Here is a 21,039-nt window from a genome sequence, read left to right as displayed (position 1 = left end):
GTTCTGACATAGATTTAAGCGTTTGAAATCAACTCACACAATAATTCTCAAGTGGCAATTATTTTCTCAGAGGAGGATTAGGGGACACTGATTCCAAATCCTGAATAATTTCATTGTTAAGTTTTATAAATTTTTATCACCAAAGAAACTCTAAAAAATGCTTGTTGGATGCATTCATGTTTATCTTTCTTTGTTGTCTTTCAGCTATTACCCCGGACACAGCCTTATCATTAGAAGGCAAAGGGCGCTTGGACTACCACATGAGTCAGAATGAGAAGCGGGAATATTTGTTGAGGCAGAGCATCCGAGGTGCCATGTTGGAGCCTTTTGGTGTGAACAGTCTGGAAGTAAAATTCAGGACAAGAAGCGAGAATGGCATTTTAATCCATATCCAAGAAAGCAGCAATTACACTACTGTGAAGGTAAGATAAAGCTAATGGTGACTTCATTTGATTAGACCGCCTGCTGTGTCATGGTTTAAATCACTTCTCCCATAATTTCTATCCTTTTCTTTACAATCCATTAGAGTTCCGACTAATGCTGGGCACTATTCCAATATCATCTATCTTAACTATTCCTCAGGCATTGGCCAGAGTAACAAAGATCTGAATGGTTTGGTTTCTAAACACTTTTGTTTAGAATAGAGACTACTGCTGGGTAGGCCAGCAAAGAAAGAATTTGTTGCAATCTATTTTGCCAGACAAAAAATTTATATTGTTTTTAACCCTACTTTAAAACAAAGTAAAACCAAAAAGTGTCTTTGAAATGGAAAAAATACCTTTTTTCCAAGAATTATTCCAAACACTTATATGTATATATTGATTGGCAGGACAATAATAATTTTTTTAAATTTTCTGCCCTTATTCTGGAACATATTTATATTTGATTCACTATCCATGTAACACCTGTGAAATTAAATATCTTTGGAATTTATTGTAAGTAAAATTTCAGTTAGCATCTCCAAATAATTTCTAAATAAATACTTCTGCAACATTATATTTCATGGTTGATTTATCATTATTCTTTTACACCTTTTTTTCTCAGCTGTAAATGTGTTATATATATATATATTCAGTATAATTCCACTTGTATTTTTATATTAACAGCAGAATTATTTGAATTTATATTAATAAATTCTTAAGAAAAAAATCCATATTTCCTGAATTATTTCCACTGATATATCAATATTTTGAAAATTACCAAAAGCTTAGTTTATAAAGAAAGAAGCAATATGCTTGTAAAATTAGTAGGTTCAATTCAGATACAATGCTAAAAAGAAAAACAGATATTCACCTCTAAACCTCAGCCTCTTTTTATTCTCAAAATTTCTCACCATCCAAGAGAACTCTGGTTGGTACGTGGCCTCTTATTTAGTTGCTAAGTCATGTCTGACTATTTTGCAACCCCATGGACTGTAGCCCACCAGGCTCCTCTGTCCATGGGATTTTCCAGGCAAGAATGCTGGAGTGGGTTGTCATTTCCCTCTCCAGGGGATCTTCCCAACCTAGGGATTGAACCCGTGTGTCCTGCATTATCAGGCACATTTTTTTACTGCCACCAGGCAAGCCTGTATATACCTTTAAATATTCAGTACAAAAAGAAATGTTTCTAAGATTCTCATAATCTCCCTGGTCTAGCCATTCCCAACTGGGGGTTATTTTGATTTGCCAAAGCCTGGAAACATTTTTTATTGTCATGGTTGTTGGGGGCAGAGGAGAGGGGCACTACTACCGGCATCTAGTGGTTGGGAGTCAAATATGCTGGTAAATATCCTTCAGCACACAACACAATAGCCTGTAAGAAAGAACCATCCAGTCTGAATGTCAGTGCTGCTGAGACTGAGAAACTCTGCCCTAACCCAGTTGGAGAATAACTTCAAGTTATAATTTTACCTCCATTATTGAAACAAAGAGCCCAGTTCCAGAAGTAATAGAATAACTGCAAAACAAAACACCTAAGTCACTGTTTAATGTTATTTGGTGCTTATAAGTTTTCATTGAAAAGTGTATTGGAAGTAAAGAAAGCAGTAGCCCTGCATATTCTTACAAGAAACATTTTTTTATATGCACTGAGAGGCTTTGACATTGAGGTCTGTGCATTATCTGTTCAGCTTCTTCCAAGTCTTCGTGCCATTTAAATGACATATGAAATATTTCTGTATGTTATCTCTTTAAGCCAAGAGATACAAAAACAATGTGCTTGGAGAAGTCAGAGACAGAATATTTTTCTTCCTCAAGGAAGAAGCTGAATGTCAGGATCCGTTTTTACCACCATAAAAATCTTGCATTTCCAACAGGACAGCAGCATGCAACTTCTCCAGATTTTGTTACGTTGGTAGCAAGCACTTGGAGATTTCTTTTCTTCCTGAAGGGAAATTGAATCAAAATAATGACTAATGCAGGCCATTCACATTTCCTTTGTATGAAAATTTTGAAAGGTAGCGTTTCAGAGATTAAGGGGTTTGGCAGGTAGAGTAAATAGATTAGAAAAAAAAAAAAAAGCAGTGATTAAGGAGAACTGAACAGACAGGAAGAGAGTGACTGTTGTAAGCAGGCAAGTTACTTGAATGACAGGAATACGATCTGCTTATCCGGGCGAGGAAGCTAGTTAGAATGTACTGTTACTTATCAATTAGTTTATCAGTGACCATGGGTCCTGGTTTTCTTCTTTCTTTTTTGGCTTAGTTTCTGACAGTTGCTTTCTCTCTCTCTTTCTTTCTTTATTCAGATTAAAAAAAGAAAGAAAGAAACTAAGGAGAGAAAAATTCAGAGAGAAAAACACAAGAAAAGCATTCTTATGTATCATGGGTTTTACACTGTATTTAAAGTGTTTCACATATCTCTCTTTCCCCTCACTTGGTTTATCTCCTTATTTGGAAATGCAATAATGTTAGGCGATGGGCTTTGTATCTACTCCAAATCATTCTGGTTTTGGTATATAGTTTGCTTGTTTTTGTTTTGAAGTAAGGCCGGGTATGCTGTATAGACTTTGGATGATCCCAAGCCCTATAGAGTCAAAAATAAATAAATAAATGAGCAAATCAATCTATGAATAAATAAAACCAAGCAAAAAATGCACATGATATTTTGACAGCTAGGGTGGATAGAAGAGTTAGGTAGAGTATTACTGGGGAGAGGTAGAACATGAAGAATGTTGTAATGGAAACATAGATTCTTATTCATCCTGCTCCACACATGGTGTGTTCCATGGACCTTTTCACCAGAAATTGGTCACATGAAAGAATGACAGGGTGTGATCAATTAGGAGAGAAACATGAAGCTTGGAGAAGTCTTTTCGGAAGGCTTCTTTCCAAAAAGGACCCTGGCTAGAACCTAAGATGAATTGCTATAATTCCTGTGTGTTTCATGAGACTTTGTCCATTTGATGATATTATTGTCATTTAACCACAATTTTCTTTTTTTGTCCTGGGTTCAGTACTGGGATATATTATTATCTGGAGAAACAGCTTTAATAAAATATTACATTATGAATAACGTATGTAAATATGTTAGGCATATTTTCCACAAAGTAAAAATGAACTCATTTTTAGTTCTACCAGATGTGTTTGTTGCATATATAAATAACATTTGATCTGAGTGACAAAATAAACGGATCCATCCTTTCATTCCCGTCATTTGATGCTCAGTGCCACTTTATCCTCTGGCAGTAGTGACGGGATTATGCTCTTTTCATCCTGCTTATAAATTATTTCATTTTCTAAGTGTCTACTTAGAAAACTGGAAACCTGGGAGCTGGAAACTGGAGTAAGAGCTTCCTGTTACCCAATGTTCTAGTGGGCAAAGTAAAAGAAACCAAATATCCCTTAGATAAATATTAAAAGACAGCCAAAATAAAGACTTGCCCAGACACCTCATTATTAAGAACTCACCCTTTATTCATCATACTTGTCATCTCAATAAATGATATAAATAATAAGCATGATTTTTTTAATACAATTCCAGTGTGTAATAGATGACAGGTAAAACAATGTATTTATGTTTTTACTTTTCCAACTATTCTTCATTTTTAGTTAAGCACTGATTTCTCTTTTTGGATGTAGTTTTAGTATTTTTTGATAGCCATGGGCCATTTACTAAACATTTTTTTTTAACTTGCAATTGCCATTAAAATATAAGTAATCATAAAAAGGTGTGATTCACTTATCCTAAGAGGAGTATTCACTCTATTATTATCTCACTTGTGTTCTGGAAAATGAATATATACATCTTGAAAAACTAGTTATAAATATAAGAATACCTTGAAAATTATTAAATGTGAACCTATTAAATATGAAGGTATATGTTACTTAAAATTGTAAAGGCAATAAAAGTAAATATACTCTCATACAACCAGACTCCTCAAGTATTCTCTCTGCTTTAAGTTGATCAGTGTCTTAGTGTCTTTATACTTCAGCTTTTATTCAATTAGATTATAGTTTAATTCTACATTATTTTTCATTTGTTTTACAGATTAAGAATGGCAAAGTACATTTTACATCAGATGCCGGAATTGCAGGCAAAGTGGAGAGAAATATTCCTGAGGTGTATGTTGCTGATGGCCACTGGCATACTTTCCTAATTGGGAAAAATGGAACAGCCACAGTGTTGTCCGTTGACAGAATTCATAACAGAGACATCATTCACCCTACTCAGGATTTTGGTGGCCTGGACGTGCTCACTATATCTCTTGGAGGAATTCCTCCCAATCAAGCTCATCGAGATGCTCAAACAGGTAAATGCTTGTGCTGAGTGGAGGCACAAAAGAAAGGTAAAATTGTTCCTATAAAAGTAGCTAGATGCCTGATAACATCCTTTAGGAATACTCCCTGGAGAAGGGAATGAAAACCCACTCCAGCATTCTCACCTGGAGAATTCCATGGACAGAGGAACCTGGAGGGCTACAGTCCATGGGGTCGCAAAGAGTCGGATACGACTGAGCGATTGACACGTCCACTTTTACTTTTCAAGACCATCATAAATATCTTTAGAAGGTTAGTAATAAATTATTGGCCATCACTTTCTTTAGCCATTTTCTACCAAGTTCATAATTCAGTCCAGGATGTTTTGATCCTTTCCTTGTGCACTGAACATTTATTTATACATTCATTCATTTACTCATCCATTTGTGCATTCACACAACAGATATTTACAGAGCCCTGTAGGTGCTTGGCATGAACTACAGTGGTGGACTCTTTCCATAGAATGCATGGTCCTGTAAGGAAGACAAACATCAATCAAATCATTACACAAGGAAATACATTATTTTAACCTACGAAAAATGATGTGAGGAAGAACATAGAATTCTAAGAGATTGCCAAAGAGGGAGAAAGGGAGACTTCTCTGGAAACTGTCATGAAAACAAGGATGGCAGGGAATGAAAAATTAATTTATATTGATGAGAATGAAAGAGGGAAAAATAGATAGTCAGGATCACAGGACCCACAACACTGAGGACTGATGTCACAAATCAAAGATGAAGTTGGAGAATGACAGTTCTTCTAGAGCATGTGGGAATCTTGATCTCGTTCTTGGAACAGTGAGAAGTTAGTTAATCACAAGAGCATCAAAATTACTGAAAAATACCTGAAAAATTAATCATAGGAGTATCAAAGTTAGATATTCAGTGATAATAAAGATCTTTGGGGCTACACTCTGGAAAGTGCATGGGAGAAGGACAAGAGGGGACTTGCGTAAATTAGCTGGAAGATACTGCAGTGATCTAGCCAATGTATTTTGTGAGGATTGACTATGTGGTGGCAGGAGATTTACAAGAAGGGGATAGGGAATAATATCGGGAATGACAGTCAAATAAAATGTTAATGATTTTGATAAAATTCAGAGAGGTTTCTGACCTTCCAACTAGAAGGGTATTGCCACTGTGAGAGAAAACTGCAAATGGTACAAAGATAAGCACATCTATGAGGAACATCAAGGTTTTGGTTTGGGGTTCTCTGAGTCTGGAGCACCTTTGAGAAAGGCCTTTGGGTAGATGGGCTAGAAATCCAGAGTAGACCAGTTGGAGATACATCTTTAGGAATTACTCGTGTCAAGCAGGTAACTGAAGCACTAGGCATGGATGTGATAAGCAAATGTGAGGGTGTAGACTGAAAAGAAAGCCTAAGGCCTTACTTGGGTAACTCTAAGAGTCAGTGTTTGTTTAGTAGAAAATGAGACAGAAAGGGGACTAATTCATAGGAGGATAACCAGGAGAGTAGGAGAAAAAGCAGATGTCCCAGGAGCTTATGGAAATGGGGTGGACATGACACTAGGGTGGAATGATGCATCAAATAAAAGGAACATTGACAAATGCATGACAGAGTAACATAGTCAAAGCATAAAAGGTAAAGCCTACGTCCTGATTAGTTCTTACATATTTAACTTGTTTTAGAATATGGACGCTAATTCATTTGGATGTTGTAAGAAAATAAGCCAATGTAAATCACGCCTTTTTGTTAGTGGCAAGATATATTCTTGAACTCTGTGACTGAAGTGTTAGCAGTATTAGCACACAAATATTTGTCTAATAAAGTCTTTCTCAAACATTTTTTTTAAAAAATCACCATCCCCTAAAGAGCTGTTTTAGACCTTGTTTCCTAATCCCTGCCATCACTACTGTATGAAATGTTAATGCTACAGGTAAATTCTATATCTGCCCTTTGGAAGCCCACAAGCCATGGTAATGGCTAAGATTTTTCTTTTGTTCTTTAGGAACTTATGTTCAGCTCCTTGGGAGCAATATCACCTCCATTAAAACCGCAAAAGCTAATGATTGAAGTTATTGGCCTATTTTGGGTTTTTTTAAAAGTATTTTTAAATTAAAATTGATTTTTAGGTAATTCTTTGTATATAAACTATAAAAATAAAATCAATAGATGACTGAATGAAAGGAGAGATAAACGAAAACTCAGCCTGTTTGAGCCCTTCGTAAACCTTCAGAAAGAGCAGGATCCCATCAATCTGCTCCACCTTTTGGTCATGGCAGTCTTACACATCTTGCTAACTTACATTTTAACAGGCACAGATTTATTGCCTTACAACTGGAGATGGCTGTGAGGTTGTGGTTTCTCAAATGTCATGATGTGATTGCAAAGCTTCCCTTTGCCAGATGAGTGGAGCCTTTTAAGCATTTGGTTTTCCCTAAAACACCTACAGCTCCTTCTTGCCCCTGCAGGGTTTGATGGCTGCATCGCTTCTGTGCTGTATGGTGGCGAGAGTCTTCCTTTCAGTGGGAAACACAGCCTGGCCTCCATTTCTAAGACGGATCCTTCTGTGAAGATTGGCTGCCGCGGCCCAAACATCTGTGCCAGCAACCCGTGCTGGGGAGACCTGCTGTGCATCAACCAGTGGTACGCGTACAAGTGCGTGCCCCCCGGGGACTGCGCCTCCCACCCGTGCCAGAACGGGGGCAGCTGTGAGCCAGGCCTGCACTCCGGCTTCACCTGTAGCTGCCCGGAGTCGCACACAGGGAGGACATGTGAGATGGTGGTGGCCTGTCTTGGTGTCTCTTGTCCTCTGGGGAGGGTGTGCAAGGCTGGAAGCCCTGGAGGCCACATTTGTGTCCTGAGTCCAGGCCCCGAGGAGATCTCCCTGCCCCTGTGGGCTGTGCCCGCCATCGTGGGAAGCTGTGCCACCGTCCTGGCCCTCCTGGTCTTGAGCCTGATCCTGTGTAATCAGTGCAGGAGCAAGAAGGCCAACAGTCCCAAAGAGGAGAAGAAGCCGAAGGAGAAGAAGAAAAAGGGAAGTGAGAATGTTGCTTTCGATGACCCCGACAACATCCCTCCCTATGGGGAGGACATGACCGTGAGAAAACAGCCTGAAGGGAACCCGAAGCCAGACATCATTGAGAGGGAAAACCCCTACCTCATCTATGATGAGACCGATCTTCCCCACAACTCAGAAACCATCCCCAGTGCCCCTCTGGCTTCACCTGAGCAGGAAATAGAGCATTACGACATCGACAATGCCAGCAGCATCGCCCCTTCGGATGCCGACATCATCCAACACTACAAGCAGTTCCGCAGCCACACCCCGAAATTTTCCATCCAGAGGCATAGCCCCCTGGGTTTTGCCAGGCAGTCCCCCATGCCCTTGGGAGCCAGCAGCTTGACATACCAGCCTTCCTACAGTCAAGGTCTGAGATCCAGTTCCCTTAGTCACTCGGCTTGCCCTACTCCCAACCCTCTGTCTCGACACAGTCCAGCCCCTTTCTCCAAGTCCTCCACTTTCTACAGGAACAGCCCGGCCAGGGAATTGCATCTCCCTATGAGGGATGGAAATACTTTGGAGATGCATGGTGACGCGTGCCAGCCTGGCATTTTCAACTATGCCACGAGGCTGGGAAGGAGAAGCAAGAGTCCTCAAGCCATGGCATCACATGGCTCTAGACCAGGGAGTCGCCTGAAGCAGCCCACTGGGCAGATCCCTCTGGAATCTTCTCCACCAGTAGGGCTCTCCATTGAAGAGGTGGAGAGGCTCAACACGCCTCGCCCCAGAAACCCAAGTATCTGCAGTGCAGATCACGGGAGGTCTTCTTCAGAAGAGGACTGCAGAAGACCCCTGTCCAGAACGCGGAATCCAGCGGATGGCATCCCAGCTCCAGAATCTTCTTCTGATAGTGACTCGCACGAGTCTTTCACTTGCTCAGAAATGGAGTATGACAGGGAAAAGCCCATGGTATATACTTCCAGGATGCCCAAATTATCTCAAGTCAATGAATCAGATGCAGATGATGAAGATAATTATGGAGCCAGACTGAAGCCTAGAAGGTATCACGGCCGCAGGGCTGAGGGGGGACCTGTGGGCACACAAGCAGCAACACCGGGGGTTGCTGACAACACACTGCCCTTGAAGCTTGGGCAGCAAGCAGGGAATTTCAACTGGGACAACCTTTTGAACTGGGGCCCTGGCTTCGGCCACTATGTAGATGTTTTTAAAGATTTGGCATCTCTTCCAGAAAAAGCAGCAGCTAATGAAGAAGGCAAAGGTGGGACAACTAAGCCATCCCCCAAAGATGGGGAGGCGGAACAGTATGTGTGAACTCTGCGTACTGGCATTATAAAAATATAAAAAACAAGAAACAGACCATGGTAAGGTTGCCCACTAGGGTGGGTCACATTTGCAAAAGAGGCCAGTAGGGACTGGTTGTTGGAGGGAAAGTTAAAAATAATAACCACAATGCTGCTGAAACAGACTCAAAACAACTCTTTTAATTTAAATATGCTTGGTTAAATTTCTTTTCCTGCATGCATCGTATTTTGTAACTAGTTATGTGGCATGCAGCATTTGGAAAGTTTTTTTCCTTATTTACCAGTGTTTGATTTGTGACTTTTGAAATGAATACCGTTGCTGAAATGAACTCGTGCTTCACCGTGGGGTATGTGTATTGTTTCCATTGTATTATTATTGTTATATTTTGCATTGCAAGATCCTTGAGGTTTAACCCATCTTTGTAAAGTGTAGAAAGAGCCCTCCTATCCTTAAATGAAAGACTAAGTATTAACACTTTTCAGAATTATAGATTCTGTATTCAATGTTGCTCTGAAATGTCTGAATAATTGAATGTTTTTCATGACAGTGGGTACTAAAATTAAGTCATTTTGTTCAGCACTTTATTTTTTACAAAGTTTTGTTAAAAATTCTAAAACATTTTTGTAAACAGTTTTGGTCTTCTGACTTTCATCAGGTTTCCACTTGGAACAAAATGACCGCATGTTGTCACCAGGACACTGCCGCTCTCCTGTAAGGAATGAGGTCCTAGCAGCACTTCTCAGAGACATTTTTTAAAGTTATTTATTGAAAAATATTCTATGCTTTGAAAATTTTAAAGAATTGACCTAAAGAAAGCCTGTAATTGGACTTAGTTTTCAAACATTTAACATTTACCCCAAGTACCCAGTTTTTATAATTTATGTAAAGTCAAATTTCAACAAGTCTTACTTTCTGTCATTTTTTTTTTTAATACCATGTAAAAACTTTTCTTTTTTTACACCGAAGCTGTGTTTTTGATACTGATATTTTCCTATGCTGAATATTTTTCTTACTTTCAGGGAAGGTAAGAAAATACTTTTTTTACATTGTTACTTATGTAACGCTCATATTTTTCACAGTTTGATATTTGTAACATACTGTATGCTTTCTACTTTTAAATGCCAACAATAGAATTAAAATATTTATTTAAAATACTTTGCATTCATAGAGTAATTTTCATTTTTCATTTTCCTAGACTCTTTCCATGCCCAATTGAGAAAAGTCTTCACTTGTCAATAGGGTATGGCAAGTTGAATGATATATGGGCAACATCATTTTCTTTTTAAAAACATGAATATGGATGATTGCCAGAACAGATATTTTAAGGTTGCTTTAGTGCATTCCTACCTGTCAGAGTTCTTGGACTTCCCTAGAGCATAATGAGTCTAGACTAAGTTGGGTCTTAGGGAACTGACTTTATTATGAACCTGGTTTAAGCATTCTGGCAATAAATGCTTGGAAGTTCCCAGTAGAGCATGTTCACTAAAGGCCAGCTTTCAACCAGGCTTATAATAATAGGAGAGGCAATGAATTAAAGCTAATTATGGAAAAATGTCTGGGTCTCATTTTCTCCAAGGATTCAACTCCAAATTTTCTATACCCAGTGGTGGTTAGGAAGAATGACAGTGAAAACTCTCCTTATGCATACCTGTCTTTAATTTATTGATCACTCTGCTGCATAAATTCTAAACAAATTTTACATGCTATCTTAGCCAAGACAAACCCCTATTTTCACATAGTCACCCAAGAGTGAAACAATCCAGGTGAAAAGATGAGCCTAGAACAAACCCATGGGTGTATAAATAGCTGTATCTGAAATAACAGGACTTCTGTAAATTATGTCACAATCTCAGAACTTTTCGTAATTAAATACCTGTCCCATACCTAATATTTGCTGAGAATATTATCCTCTCCCACTGGCTGTCTCTTACTGAATAGAAATTTTAACAATCTGTAAAAGTTTTTAGTATATAAAATATGGGAAAGCCTTTAGTAAATAAAATATTTTATTAATAACAACAGATTGAGATATGTACCAGAATTATTTTGTTATTTAATAATGTTGAGATGATTATTTTTCCTTCAAGTAGAAAATAAAATGTGAGTATAACCTAAATTATAATATTCATGTAACATGATTTAGGGACTGAGTGTAAGATGTTAATCTAATTTGGGGCAATTTTTTGTCACCTGGGATGAGCCAACATATTTTAGTATTTCCCTATGAATTTTAGTGTTATGAATTTATGCACCAAATATGGGAACATGTTGATTGCTTTGCATAACTCAAAACAGGATACATCATTTTTTTCCAAGAAACTCTGAAGCATCTCAATGTCCTCAAGGATATAAACTCTATAATTGAGAACAGAGCTAAAAGTAAAATGATAAACATGATTATAGCTGAGAGTTAAGGGTGAGGAATCTTTTGCCAAGATTCTCTATTCTAATTCTCTAAGAATTCTTTGTGAGATAGAGAATTACTATTCCCTTGATTAATCAATCCCAGTTTCTGCGTAAAACAGGATTTTTATTGGAAAATTTCTAGTCTTTCATCCTTCTTTAAATGTTCTCCATTGAAGCAAGAACAATACTTACACTGTATTACAAAACAAATCAGAAATGTATGAAATGAAATTTTCACTCAAATGAATACGTACTGAAATAATGAAGTGGCATAATATTATTCTAGTGAAATGGGATTCAAGACAAATTGACAGGGTAACATGCATGCATGCTAAGTTGCTTCAGTTATGTCTGACTCTTTGCAACCCCATGGACTGTAGCCCACCAGGCTCCTCTCTCCATGGGATTCTCCAGGCAAGAATACTAGAGTCGGTTGCCATGCCCTCTTCCAGGGGATCTTCCTGAGCCAGGGATTGAACTCGCATCTCTTATTGTCTCCTGCTTTGGCAGGTAGGTTCTTTACCACTAGTGCCACCTGAAAAGCCCTGTCAAGGTACCAGTCCTCACAAATTAATTGTTAGTGGTGACCTGCTTCACAATAAATCCACGCCTTCAGAATGTTAATCCAGCCCTGCAAGAGTATATTGGATTGCCTGGAATATAGTCACTCTCTGGGGCTCTTCCTGCATGTTTGTTGTAAAGAAAACATTGCTTTCTTTCAGGTGCAAACAGAAAATACCTTAGTGGGCTTGTTGCCAGGAAAGGCAGCTTGGGGTTACTCAGCTACAAGATCTGTAGCCTTAGATTGGTGACATTGTGCAGGACTCTAGTCACTCAGCTCTTAAGGAGAACATTGCTATTACTGTCAAGACCATTTCCAAAACTCTCTAAATTAGCTGATTTCATCGATCACTTGTTCGGATATGTTCAAGACATTTGAGGAAAACAGCACCAGAAGGGACTGGAACACAATTTCTGTCTCCCATGTTGCTCTTAAAATTTTTACCCACGTGAAGGGTGATGAGATTAACTGACTTAAACTATTGAAATCTATGGTCTTTATAAATATTTTATTTATAAGAAAAAACAAACTATATCACCCTGTGACTTTATTACTTCCAGAAAACCCATCTAAGGAATCACTATGTTCATGCAAATGCTTTTTTATTTACTTGAAGTCAACATTATGATAAAACTAACGTGTAAAATGTGAAAATGATTGCTAAATTTTGAATCAATAATTCAGCAATGCACTTTTCCCTTTTTTTATTATTTTATGTCATAGATTCAATTTTAAAAGGACTAACATTCCAAGATGACTAAATTTACATTCCCTTTAGGAAAAATAAGCCTAGAAATGAAATGTCTTTTGGCATACATTTATTAGAGCTTTCAGTGTGAAATAAAATATTAAAGTCTATGATTAATCTAGTATGTATTCCTTAAAGATATTTTGGGTGTAATGTCACATCATTAGTAATTTATATGGTTATCACTACTGAGCCATCCAGAAGTTTTAATAGTTTATCAGTCCAAGAGTTATAGATCAGTATTATACATTAATTCAGTATTTTCATTTACTATTAATAAGGCAAAAGGCACTAGTTTCTAATAAATTTTGGTGCTTACAATTTTCATGCATATGGATGAATATCAGTGATTCAATTCTAATATGACCTATGCATCTATGATAATAACTGCAAACAAATATACGTTAGACCAAAGACCATGAAGTACAGCATTCTCTGTCAACAAAGAAATAGAGATATAAAGAAGTTCAATGTCCTGGGTGAATCTGTTTAATCACAAGCAATATTAAGTTTTCTCTACATGTCAAGCAGTCTTCTAGATCATGGGGTGAAACAAAAAAGAAACTAGACAAAGAACATAATGATGGAAGATAACATTCTATTAGATGGAACTAGAAACCCATCAATAAATGACAAATACAGCAATAATTATGTAGTGTCATGTCTAGAGGAGACAAATACTAAAGCAGCATAAGGGCTAGATGTTGACATGGCAGTGTGCATGCTATTTCATTTTACTTGGCCCTGCTGTGAGGCTTGTGAAATCTTAGTTCCCTGACCAGGGATTGAACCCCCAGCCCTCAGCAGTTAAAGCATGGAGTCTTAACCACTGGACCACCGAGGGATTCTGGCATGCTATTTTAAATGGGTTGGTCAGGGAGGGCCCTTCTGGGGAGGTTACATTTGAGCAGAGTGCTCAGTGAAGCAGATAAACAAGCTGTGGACACGTGTGGGTGATGCTGTGGCAGGCAGAGGCAGTGGTATGGGGAATCCCCCAGTAGGAGATCATTCCATGTTCAAGGAACAGCCAGCGAGTCACTGAGGCCAGACCATTGTCAACACATCAACAAAGACTGCACCACAGAAACCTTAGGGTCAAATGGATGTGAGGCTAAAGAGTAAGAATGATAATTCAGAACAGGCTCAGAGACAGAATGGTTGTTGAAGCAAACCTTCACTTGTGTGTATTCTCTTGCCAAATAAGTACCTCTCTAAATGCGAAGCAAACCCTGCGAATGTGAGTATGTGCTCACTCTGCATTGATGTCTAAGATGCAAAAGACAAAAGGAGAGATGGTTTTAATTGAGATGAATGTCTGTGCTAACACTGATTGATTCATCCGATCCTCCATGACCAATCCAAACTGGTAGGCATATTAATAGGAAGCATATTAAGATATACAATAGTAAGGTAACCTATTTCTTTCCTGCTGAGGCATTGATATATCTGAAGTATGTAATATTTACTGATTAGAAGGCTGTCTAAATTTTAATTTTAAAAATTGACTTCTGTTTCTACAAAGGGAATAATTTACGAGGAAAATATTTTAAGTGGGAGGAGATAGATTTATATTGGTGGGAAATAATGGCAAATGAGATATTTATAAGACAGGACAATAAATCTATGCCTAAATTTTAGGCAACTAAAGCTTGTCCAAATATCTTCTAATGAGTCTTCGATCATAATGAGTGCAGTTAACCTCCATCTTCACATTATTAATAAACTTTTTTTCAAAGTTTGTTAGAATCTTAATAAGGATCCAAGTTGAGTGTAGTGAACCAGGATTAAGATATAAAAAGGTACTCTCGGCATTTATCAGAAAAATTCTTGGAAGTTTTTTATGTACATATGACATGTACAATGTACATATGTTATACTCATAATTATGTTAGAATTCACATAGACAATTGTGACAAATGTGTGACTGGCATCATACAGGTAACTTAAGGACTCTTTGTATCTCTTAAAAGATTATGCTGAACGGATGGACAGATTCATCAAGTCCTCATATGTCATGTGATATATTCAAGGTAGAAATACTTGTGAGAGAATCTCCGTATCTGAAGATATATAATGAAAATGAAAAGGCCCACAGAATATTTAAAAACACACTGTATAAAGGGACACAAGTTCCATGTGATCCATTTGGATACTTACAATTTTATTAGTTTATGAATCATGTTGCCAGAGTCCCAAATCAGTTTGCAGAGTACAAACTGCAGTCATCATGGTCTTCTGGCAGAAAGTTGGAATCTTAATCTGTGTACCATTCTAGCCCAAATAAAATAACCACCAATGTACAAAGTTCTTTGGCAACGTCAATGAGTTCCCTGTTTCAAATTGAAACCATATTGTGTGTGGTACAGATGTTGATCAAAATAAGGCTCTGTTTTGCCACAGCAGTCTGCTCACTGAAGTCATCCTTTCCTTATTCTATTTGCAGTCTTAGACCAGAATGCTATGGAGAGCAGAGCTATTAGTGCTTGATTTCAATGTTGAAAAGTAAGACACCTAGGGAAATATCCCTTTGAAAGTGAAGTCGCTCAGTTGTGTCCGACTCTGTGGACCCGTGGACTGTAGCCTACCAGGCTCCTCTGTCCATGGGATTTTCTAGGCAAGAATACTGGAGTGGGTTGCCATTTCCTTCTCCAGGGGATCTTCCTGACCCAGGGATCGAACCCTGGTCTCTGGCATTGTAGGCAGACACTTTACCATCTGAGCCACCAGGGAGATATCCCTTTAGGAAACAGTATAAGACATTAAGTGCCGCATAGCCTACTCCAAAAAATGTGTTAATTCTTTTAGAGCTATGAGTCTGAAGATGTCATGTACTGAATCTGGGGTAATGCTCATCAGAAGGTCAGAAGATAAGGTGGACTCTCTATGGAACATGGCTTTGGGTAAACAGAGAATGAAAAAAATGGCTGCCCTCTTTGGCTTTAGGAGAACTGTCATCATGAAGCTTGATTTGATGATCTCTACTAACAGGAAACCATTCATGTCTTTAACATATTTCTTCCAACAGATGCAAAAGGCTTATGATTGCACGTGCTGCACGCACTGATACATGGATCTGGAGAGTGAATCAAAACCAGGATCTTTTTTTTCTTTTAAGTTTTATAGATAGCAATTATAGAATAGTGTTTCATGCAAGAGAGTGGTTTGGACTGTCAGTATTATAAGACAGGAAAAGTACGTTCACATTTAAAGCTGTCTTAATTTATGCAGCTTCAGATCAAGAACGGAATGAGTCCAAAAAATGTTCAAGAAATTTTAAAGTGGCAAAGTCAATTATCCATAATTTATAGGCAGCTTTTTATCCAAATTAAAGCATAGTTCTTGGCCACTCTGAATGTAATGGGCCCTTCTAAATAGATATTTGTGGGACCTCAAATTAAAGTATAACTACTCCCTATAAATTAGTCAGTAAGTGGGTCTTACTAATGCATATTTTCAAAACTTTGTTCAGTATTGTATGCCAAGTGCTGGGAAGAAATTGGTGAATAACGATGACTTTTGCCTTCAAGAGGCTTGTGATTTTTGGTCACTCTACTCTCCTTTCCCAAAATACTTTAAAATTTGCATAGTTCTGTTTTCTTTTATTTTTTTATAATTTTTTATTTTATTTTATTATTATTATTTTTTACTTTACCATACTGTATTGGTTTTTGCCATACATTGACATGAATCTGCCACAGGTGTACATGAGTTCCCAATCCTGAACCCCCCTCTCACCTCCCTCCCCATAGCATCTCTCTGGGTCATCCCAGTGCACCAGCCCCAAGCATCCTGTATCCTGTATCAAACATAGATTGGCAATTCATTTCTTACATGATAGTATACATGTTTCAATGCCATTCTCCCAAATCATTCCACCCTCTCCCTCTCCCACAGAGTCCAAAAGTCTGTTCTATATATCTGTGTCTCTTTTGCTGTCTCGCATACAGGGTTATCATTACCATCTTTCTAAACTTCATATATATACATTAGTATACTGTATTGGTGTTTTTCTTTCTGGCTTACTTCACTCTGTATAATCGGCTCCAGTTTCATCCACCTCATTAGAACTGATTCAAATATATTCTTTTTAATGGCTGAGTTATACTCCATTGTGTATGTGTACCACAGCTTTCTTATCCATTCATCTGCTGATGGACATCTAGGTTGTTTCCATGTCCTGGCTATTATAAACAGTGCTGCAATGAACATTGGGGTACATGTGTCTCTTTCAGTTCTGGTTTCCTCAGTGTGTATGCACAGCAGTGGGATTGCTGGGTCATAAAGCAGTTCTATTTCCAGTTTTTTTAAGGAATCTCCACACTGTTTTGCATAGCGGCTGTATTAGTTTGCATTCCCACCAACAGTGTAGGAGGGTTCCCTTTTCTCCACACCCTCTCCAGCATTTATTGCTTGTAGACATTTGGATCACAGCCATTCTGACTGGTGTGAAATGGAACCTCATTGTGGTCTTGATTTGCATTTCTCTGATAATGAGTGATGTTGAGCATCTTTTCATGTGTTTGTTAGCCATCCGTATGTCTTCTTTGGAGAAATGTCTGTTTATTCTTTGGCCCATTTTTTGACTGGGTCATTTATTTTTCTGGAATTGAGCTGCATAAGTTGCTTGTATATTTTTGAGATTAGTTGTTTGTCAGTTGCTTCATTTGCTATTATTTTCTCCCATTCAGAAGGCTGTCTTTTCACTTTGCTTATATTTTCCTTTGTTGTGAAGAAGCTTTTAATTTTAATTGGGTCCCATTTGTTTATTTTTGCTTTTATTTCCAGTATTCTGGGAGGTGGATCATAGAGGATCCTGCTGTGATGTATGTCGGAGAGTGTTTTGCCTATGTTCTCCTCTAGGAGTTTTATAGTTTCTGGTATTACGTTTAGACCTTTAATCCATTTTGAGTTTATTTTTGTGTATAGTGTTAGAAAGTGTTCTAGTTTCATTCTTTTACAAGTGGTTGACCAGTTTTCCCAGCACCACTTGTTAATATTCTTGCTTCCTTTGTCAAAGATAAGGTGTCCATAGGTGTGTGGACTTATCTCTGGGCTTTCTATTTTGTTCCATTGATCTATATTTCTGTCTTTGTGCCAGTACCATACTGTCTTGATGACTGTGGCTTTGTAGTAGAGCCTGAAGTCAGGCAGGTTGATTCCTCCAGTTCCATTCTTCTTTCTCAAGATTGCTTTGGCTATTGTATTTCCATGCAAATTGTGAAATTATTTGTTCTAGCTCTGTGAAAAATACTGCTGGTAGCTTGATAGGGATTGCATTGAATCTGTAGATTGCTTTGAGTAGTATACTCATTTGCAGTATATTGATTCTTCTGATCCATGAACATGGTATATTTCTCCATCTATTAGTGTCCTCTTTGATTTCTTTCATCAGTGTTTTATAATTTTCTATATATAGTTCTTTAGTTTCTTTAGGTAGGTATATTCCTAAGTATTTTAATCTTTTTGTTGCAATGGTGAATGGAATTGTTTCCTTAATTTCTTTTTCTACTTTCTCATTATTAATGTATAGGAATGCAAGGGATTTCTGTGTGTTGATTTTATATCCTGAAACTTTACTGTATTCACTGATTAGCTCTAGTAATTTTCTGGTAGAGTCTTTAGGGTTTTCTATGTAGAGGATCATGTCATCTGCAAACAGTGAGAGTTTTACTTCTTCTTTTCCAATTTGGATTCCTTTTGTTTCTTTTTCTGCTCTGATTGCTGTGGCCAAAACTTCCAGAACTATGTTGAATAGTAGTGGTGAAAGTGGGCATCCTTGTCTTGTTCCTGACTTTAGGGGAAATGCTTTCAATTTTTCACCATTGAGGATAATGTTTGCTGTGGGTTTGTCATATATAGCTTTTATTATGTTGAGGTATGTTCCTTCTATTCCTGCTTTCTGGAGAGTTTTTATCATAAATGGATGTTGAATTTTGTCAAAGGCTTTCTCTGCATCTATTGAGGTAATCATATGGCTTTTATTTTTCAATTTGTTAATGTGGTGAATTACATTGATTGATTTGTGGATATTGAAGAATCCTTGCATCCCTGGGATAAAGCCCACTTGGTCATGGTGTATGATCTTTTTAATGTGTTGTTGGATTCTGATTGCTAGAATTTTGTTAAGGATTTTTGCATCTATGTTCATCAGTGATATTGGCCTGTAGTTTTCTTTTTTTGTGGCATCTTTTTCAGGTTTTGGTATTAGGGTGATGGTGGCCTCATAGAATGAGTTTGGAAGTTTACCTTCCTCTGCAATTTTCTGGAAGAGTTTGAGTAGGATAGGTGTTAGCTCTTCTCGAAATTTTTGGTAGAATTCAGCTGTGAAGCCGTCTGGACCTGGGCTTTTGTTTGCTTGAAGATTTCTGATTACAGTTTCAATTTCTGTGCTTGTGATGGGTCTGTTAAAATTTTCTATTTCTTCCTTGTTCAGTTTTGGAATATTGTACTTTTCTAAGAATTTGTCCATTTCTTCCACGTTGTCCTTTTTATTGGCATATAATTGCTGATAGTAGTCTCTTATGATCCTTTGTATTTCTGTGTTGTCTGTTGTGATCTCTCCATTTTCATTTCTAATTTTATGATTTGATTTTTCTCCCTTTGCTTCTTGATGAGTCTGGCTAATGGTTTGTCAATTTTGTTTACCCTTTCAAAGAACCAATTCTGTTTTCAAAGAATTATTTCAATATTTCCAAAAACATTTCCATTTGTACTCAGGTGTGCTTTACATACATTTTTTTTTTTGGACAATTGATCATCAATAACCTTCTAGGGACTTCCTTGTTGGTCCAGTGGTTAAGACTTTTGCCCTCCAATACAGGGTACACAGGTTAGATCCTTAGTCAGGGAACTAAGATCCCACACAGCCTCCCAGCCAAAAAAAGCAACAAAATAAACAGAACATAAAACAGAAACAATATTGTAACATATTCAATAAATAGTTTAAAAATGGTCCATATAAAAAAAAATCATAAAATTGTTTTTAAAATAACCTTCTAAACTTTGGTGATCTGCATTTTCAAAAGTAACAAAATAATAGGTTTACTGAGTTTTTAAGAACACCAGTTCTTGAACTAAGGAAATTTGCTAACATCTTTCAGCAGTTCCTTCATTGTCTAATTATGTAAGACTTAGTTAAAATTCCTGGCCTTTGAAAGCTTTTGCTCTGAACTAACCATTATCAGCTTTGTCTTATCTTTTACCACTTATTTTGAAACTGGTTCATTTGGTTTCAGGATTATACTTTTTCACAGAATTTGGTGTCATCCATCCTCAGCAAAAAGTACGTTATCTAGATTCACCATGTTTTGCTGAGTTTATGGCAAATAAGGCTGAAGTATAATTTGGGTAAAATGACTGAATAGTTACCTCTGATAAGTTGTCTAACTATCTCAAACTTCCATTTGCCTTCCAATTCCAGTGCTTTTAATTTTTCATTTTAATTTCTCTGTACCCTATTCAAATTGTCATACAATCCATTTTTGGCTGCATTCTGTGGAAAGGAAACATTCAAAACTGTGAAGAAAAAAAGAATAACCAAATGGTTCATGTTTTTTTTTTTTTTCTGACATTTTTGATTTTACAACCATATATTTTTTCTAATTATTCTTAAGAAACTGAATAAAATACCTCTATGTGTTTTTGTTTCATCTGTAAATTTCCTCTGGAGTATTCAATATAATTTCATGTTACATTAAAAAAAATTTCATTTTAGCAAATTGCACATCTCCTAAAAGGTATTGCATGAAATAACTGGCAAAAATATTTTTATAGGGTCATTCATCATCATGCTGTTGCTGCTGCTGCTGCTGCTACTAAGTCACTTCAGTCATGTCTGACTCTGTGTGACCCCATAGATGGCAACCCACCAGGCTCCCGCTCCCCTGGGATTCTCCAGGCAAGAACACTGGAGTCGGTTGCCATTTCCTCTTCCAATGCATGAAAGTGAAAAGTGAAAGTGAAGTCTCTCAATCATGTCCGACTCTTAGTGACCCCATGGATTGTAGCCCACCAGGCTCCTCCATCCGTGGGGTTTTCCAGGCAAGAGTACTGGAGTGGGGTGCCATTGCCTTCTCTGTCATCATCATGAGATAACTTGAAAAATAGAATCTAATGTTGTCAGAGATAAATAATATCATCAGCATTAATATCATAAAACAAGAAATATATCATTATACACTGAATTACACTCTGAAAGCATTGTAGATAACCCGTTGCTGCATTTTTATAGTATTAGTCAGAAAACTTCATTTTACTTTATAATCCTATCAACATCAGTTACACTTTATTTAATAAGT

The 21,039-nt window shown here is 37.4% G+C and overlaps 1 protein-coding gene across 1 annotated transcript in view; it reads left to right on the top strand.

Annotated features, from left to right (window-relative positions):
- The window catches only part of FAT4 (FAT atypical cadherin 4), a 186,833-nt gene extending 176,653 nt beyond the window's left edge, over nucleotides 1-10,180 (top strand). The window contains exons 15-17 of the mRNA XM_069557461.1: nucleotides 205-422; nucleotides 4,470-4,731; nucleotides 7,171-10,180. Of these exons, the coding sequence (XP_069413562.1) occupies nucleotides 205-422; nucleotides 4,470-4,731; nucleotides 7,171-9,035 (2,345 nt within the window). The 3' untranslated portion in view covers nucleotides 9,036-10,180. The remainder of the gene's footprint in view (nucleotides 1-204; nucleotides 423-4,469; nucleotides 4,732-7,170) is intronic.
- Nucleotides 10,181-21,039: the final 10,859 nt, after the last annotated feature.

Source organism: Ovis canadensis, chromosome 17, assembly GCF_042477335.2.
Source record: "Ovis canadensis isolate MfBH-ARS-UI-01 breed Bighorn chromosome 17, ARS-UI_OviCan_v2, whole genome shotgun sequence".
NCBI lineage: Eukaryota > Metazoa > Chordata > Mammalia > Artiodactyla > Bovidae > Ovis > Ovis canadensis.
The sequence above is the reverse complement of the archived record's forward strand: the minus strand, read 5'-3'. Positions and strand labels throughout refer to the sequence as shown.